The 5,287-nt window shown below is 50.9% G+C and overlaps 1 protein-coding gene across 1 annotated transcript; it reads left to right on the top strand.

Annotated features, from left to right (window-relative positions):
• Positions 1 to 875: 875 nt before the first annotated feature.
• Positions 876 to 2,801, top strand: LOC122106218 (golgin subfamily A member 2-like). The gene has a single exon (XM_042677512.1). It carries the CDS (start codon positions 876 to 878, stop codon positions 2,799 to 2,801), a length of 1,926 nt encoding a protein of 641 aa, XP_042533446.1.
• The last annotated feature ends 2,486 nt before the right edge of the window (positions 2,802 to 5,287 follow it).

The raw sequence follows: 5,287 nt of genomic DNA, 5'->3' as shown, positions 1-5,287 counted from the left end.
GATTTTGAAGAAATAGTTGGAGGTAGATATTCGAGTTACTGGTGATAGAACAGAGTTGAGTTTAGGCAGCCTGGGAATGTGGCCCCCCCACCTTCGCCGTCCCAGAGCTGGGATGTCTGAGAAAAAAAGAGAAAAAAAAGTAGTTGCAGGAAGGAAACTACTGCAACAATACCAGCAGAGGAATGGTCCTGCTAGACCTAGAGAATCCAAGAAGGGGAAAATGAAAGAGGGAGGTAACCCCAAGACAAACACCGCTGGGGACTGTCCTTTACTCAAGGGTGCGGCCCAAGACCACGCAGACCCTGAGCCTCCCCCTCCCCTGGGCACTGTCACAGCTGCCAGGGTCCAGAGCGTCACAGGTCCCAATAACACCAAGGACCTAGAGAGACACAACCAACACCTGGTGCTTGCCCTGGACTCCAGCACAATACAAAAGCAGCAGCTCTGCACTGAGATCCAAGAGCTGCAGGATCAACAGGGAAAAGACAAGGAGAAGATGGCCTGTGTGCACAAAGCCCTGAAAGCAGAGCTGGAGCAGCACAAGCTGTCGATACAGATGCTGATTAGAGAAAAAGCAGACTTACAATCTGCCCTGGCCCACAAGCAGCAAGAGGCCGATGAAAGAGCACTGGAGCAGAAGGGTCTTACCAGCTGCCTGCAGGCTGCACAGCAGCGCATAACAGAACTGGAAACAACATTGTCTGCAGTCAACACCACGCAGAATGAAACTGAGAACAACAACATAGAGCTCATGAAAGCCCTGAATCGCGTGAAGCCTGCAGCTCCAGGAAAAGGCCAAAAGTATTGAAGACCTGGAGGATGAGAACACCGAGCTGCAGGAGAGGCTGGAAGTGCTCCTGACACAGAAGGCCGACATGAAAATGGAAATCCACAAGTTCCAAGAGGAACTAGTGGAGCGGGCAGAGTTGGAAAGCCAACTCAACAACATGAAGGAGTTGGTGGCAAAATTAAAGGAGGAGAGAGACACCTTTGCGGAGGACCTGAGGCTGGAGAGCTCCACGGGGAAGGAGAAAGTCCAGCAGCTGCTAGAGCAGGTGAGCCAGCTGAGAGAGGAGAAGGAGCAAGGGGTGAGGCAGGTGTTGGAGTTGGAGAGCAAGCTGGTGGAGCTGAGAGAGCAGCTGTCAGAGCTGCGGCCCCCAGAGCCGCCTGCAGGGCCAGCTCAGGCTGAGCAGCAGCTGCAGGCCCACACCCTGCAGTTGCAGAAGGAGCTCAAGACCCTGGAGGAGCAACTTCACCTCCAGGTGGAGGAGAACCAGAGCCTCAGTCTCCAGAACCTGGAGCAGCAGCAGCGGCTGTGGATACTGGAAAAGAAGGCTGAGGAATGGGCACAGCATGCCGAGGACCGGCGCAAGATCCTGGAGACCATGGAGAAGGAACAGGAGACCTTGAAACGCACGCTGGTGCACAACCGCCAGCTGAAAGAAGAGCTGGCCCAGCTGCAGGATGCCTTGCAGAGGCTGAGCGCTGAGAAGGGGGAGCTCGCCAGCATCCTGCACACAGAGCAGCAGGAGAAGACAACCCTGCAGGCGAAGCTGGATAAGCTGGAGGAGGAATTCAAAGAAGGAAAAGACGTGGCAGAGTTCAAGCGCCAAGCAGCTGAGGATCTGCAGGAGCTGCATGACAAGTACCTGGCCCAGGTGCAGGAGCTGAGCGCCACCTGCAAACAGCACAAGGCCACCGGCCAGCAGCTGATGTCAGAGAAGGAGGCCCTGCAGCAGCACCTGCTGAATCAGAGCCATCTGCTGGACCAGCTGAAGCAGGAGCAGGTGCAGAGCAAGTTGCTGGCACAGATGGAAAGGGAGAAGTTAGAGGACACTCTGAAGTGTCTGGAAGCAACAAGACAGGAGAGTGCCCAGCTGCAGGCCCAGCTAAGCACCCTGGCTTTCCCCAGGGAAGATGAAGGCCTGATCCAAGACGAAGACAAGGGTGAGGAGGCGACTCCCCATGATATGACTGTCCCAGAGGACATAGACAACCCGCAGAGCATGTGGGATTTTTACGTGGACGCACTGTCCATCGCAGAAGGCAGGAAGGCGAGGATGAGCCGGCAGCTGCAGGAGCAGCAGGCCCGCTGCGGGTGCCTGAGTCAGCTGGCAGCCCAGTGCCAGAGAAAGATGGAGAGCCAGGCCACCTTCCCCCAGCGCTGCATCCACAGGCTGTTCGCCAAGAAGAAGCAGGACACACAGGCGCCCAAGAAGCAGCTGCACATCTGCTTCCCCGAAGACCTGGCGGGCAAGGGGCACCCCCAGAGTCACGTGGATGACCTCCACCATCGCTGCAGCCAGCTGACCCAACACCTGACCACCATGGAAGAGACCATCGTGCTGTACAAGGAACAGCTAGAAGTCCTGGAGAAACTGTGTCAGGAGAAAGAGCAGTGTGTGAGCCAGCTGTCCCAGGAGAAGAGGAGGAAGAGGAAGGAGCTGAAGGAGCTGCTGCTGCGCCTTGCAGGAGAGAGCACAGAGTGCCAGGACATGATGCTGGCAGCCGCCCAGACCCCTGCTGCCGAGGCCCCCTCAGACCTCTCAGTCCCACTGAAGACCAAGTTCAGGGAGAAGCAGCAAGGCTGTGAAGATATGCATCTTCAAGAAAACTTGAAGCCTGTCCCTGGAGAGGCTGGGGCCCCTGGGCCACTGGAGAACCCCACTGCAGAGCCTCCTGTGCCGCTGCTGCCTGCCATCCAGCCCCAGCAAGAGCCCACAGACGGGGGCGAAGAGTCCTGCCTCCCTTTCTTCTATAAGCCACAAGCAGATGATGTATTTGAAATCATCACCATCTAATGAATGACTGGGGCTCCAGCGCCCAGGCCCAGAATTCAAGCCCCATGTCCCACAAAAAAAAAGAAAAAAAAAAAGGAGCTACTTCCTCCAAAAGATACTATGGGCATGAGAGTTTCAATGTAATGGGGTGGTGGGAAAAGGGGTAACTGTAGGCCAGACAGAGCCGAGGTTGCTAGGAGGTGGCTCATATCTAGAGACATTAAGAATCCATAGGTTCCTGGGAAGAGGCCCAGGTGAGGGTTATTACAAGGAGTCAATCCTTTACAAAGAAAGGTGGGCAGCAATGCCCTCAGTTCATATTACTATTTCATAGCACTAATAGTAATTAATGGAATAATTTAATATATGTTGATTCATGAACTTCATTTTTACATAATATCACATAGGTGATATTAATCATTTCATATTATATGTTGGTACATTGCTGTGCAGTCAATTGCATTTTCAAAATGGACTAAACTGGACCAACAATAGCAATTTTCTTGAGTATTAAAATGCAACAGTGGGGATATTGAGATTAGGCAATCATCAAAAGTGTAGAAAACAAGAAAAGTTACTGAATATTGAATTTTTGCTAAAAGAAAAAAATGTGACAGTAATAATTGGAGCTATGTGTAATTGCATAACACTTTCCAAATGGGGTACAGAATTGTAATTCTAAAAGAAGAATACAGCATTATAGAGGATGTATAGAATATTACCTATCTAAACTTTTCAGTGAACTATACTGTAATATGTTCAATATTCTTTCTTGAATAAATAAAATAAATATTTATTTCTCTTGCTTTTCTTTTAAATTTAAGATCATTTAAGATAATTTTTAATGTAAGAAATAAGAAAATTGGGGGCTGGGAAGGTGGCTCAGTGGTAGAGCGCTTGCCTTGCATGCCTGAGGCTCTCAGTTCGATTCCTCAGCACCACATGAGCAAAAAGAAAAAAGCGGAAGTGGCACTGTGGCTCAAGTGGTAGAGCGCTAACCTTGAGCTGAAGAGCTGAGGGACAGTGCCCAGGCCCAGAGTTCAGGCCTACAACTGGACCCCCCCCCCAAAAAATAAGAAAATTGAAAGTTATGTGTAGTGAAATGTTGTACTCTAACCAGAAGACCATGTAGACAAAGTCACATAGCGAAAAAAGGGGTTATTGTCAGTGGAGCTGACAAGGCCAAATTTCCCACAAGGGAGGGCAAAAAAGGTGCCTGTCTGTCTCCCAGGGGGACCCTTATACAGCCAGGAGGCTAGAGATGGGAGGTATTCTACATGCCCAGCAGGTACCACCAGTGAGTAGGCAGGGCAGAACTTAGGTCTGGATGGGGGCATTCCACTGACTTCATTCCCCACTTTGTTGTTGAATAGGTACCAGTACCAAGCAGGGGGTATGAGCCAGGATCTGTTCTTTGAAAGCTACTTCCTGCTGAGAGGGGGCAAGGTAGTCAATAGGAGCGTCAGGCACTGTCCAAGTGGACCAAGGCTGTACTGTTAGACACATGTTACTTGTCCAGAGTAGGGTCCTTTGGGTCCTCAGTGACTGGAGGAAGACTGTCCAATCTTGTTTTATCCATAGAGACGGGTCCAGTTGGCTAGAGGTATATATGAAGGTGGATCCCGCAGGTGATGTTTGATGTGGCAGAGATGAATCCAGTGCGGATGGCCCTGAACCTGCACTGCTGTGGGAATAATGTTACAGTCCTTCCCACTTAGCAGAAAGGTTGGTGGAACTTGATGCCTGTGGCAGGTAAGTTTTTGAAATGTACACTAGGTCAGCATCGATGAGGGCTCAGAGGATGACAGGGAAGGCGGAGGGCTATATTAGTCAGCATATTTCCAAAGAGAAGTAGGCAGGTGCTGAGGGAGAGAAGACAGCATTGGGGAGGGTAACAGAGAATCCAAAGCCTGAAACGAGGAAGGCAAAGGTAGGCGGCCATACATCACTTCAAAAGCACTTCGTATTAAAGGCTTTTTTGGGTAAAACCTGCAGATGAAAAAGAGCCAAGGATGAAAGCCTTAACCAATCTCAGGTTAGAGACAGTTTGGTCAAGAGCTGTTTGAGGGGGCGGTTGGCAGGTTCCCCCTTCCCCAAGGGCTGAGGGGGATAGGGAATATGAAAGAGCCAGGAAGTGTTCAAAGACTTAGCCAAGTGCTGGCTTATGGAGGAAACGAGTTCCAGGACATGGTCCATCTGGAAGGAAGCTGGCAGGCCAAAGAGGGGAATTCTTTCCTGCAAAAGAAGCTGGGACACAAGAGGAGGCTCTCTGGGTGGTGGTGGGAAATGCCTCTGTCCATCCTGTAAAGGTGTCTACAAGAACAAGCAGATGCTTGTACCTGTGAACAGTTGGCATAGGGGTAAAAGCAACTTGCCAATCCATTTCTGGGAGGTCACCTCGAGCCTGATGGGTTGGGAAGATGGCTGCACATTGGTATTGGGGTTGGCCTTTTGGCATACTTTGCAGGTCTGTGAAAGCTGTGTGAGAAACTGTGTTGGGCAGGTTT

Source organism: Dipodomys spectabilis, unplaced genomic scaffold, assembly GCF_019054845.1.
Source record: "Dipodomys spectabilis isolate Male_0828 unplaced genomic scaffold, ASM1905484v1 ptg000039l, whole genome shotgun sequence".
Classification (NCBI taxonomy): domain Eukaryota; kingdom Metazoa; phylum Chordata; class Mammalia; order Rodentia; family Heteromyidae; genus Dipodomys; species Dipodomys spectabilis.
This window is presented reverse-complemented; position numbering and strand designations above follow the sequence as displayed.

Excerpts from the sequence above, each read along its gene's own strand:
- LOC122106218 (XM_042677512.1), top strand. The coding sequence starts at position 876 with ATGAAAATGGAAATCCACAAGTTCCAAGAGGAACTAGTGGAGCGGGCA.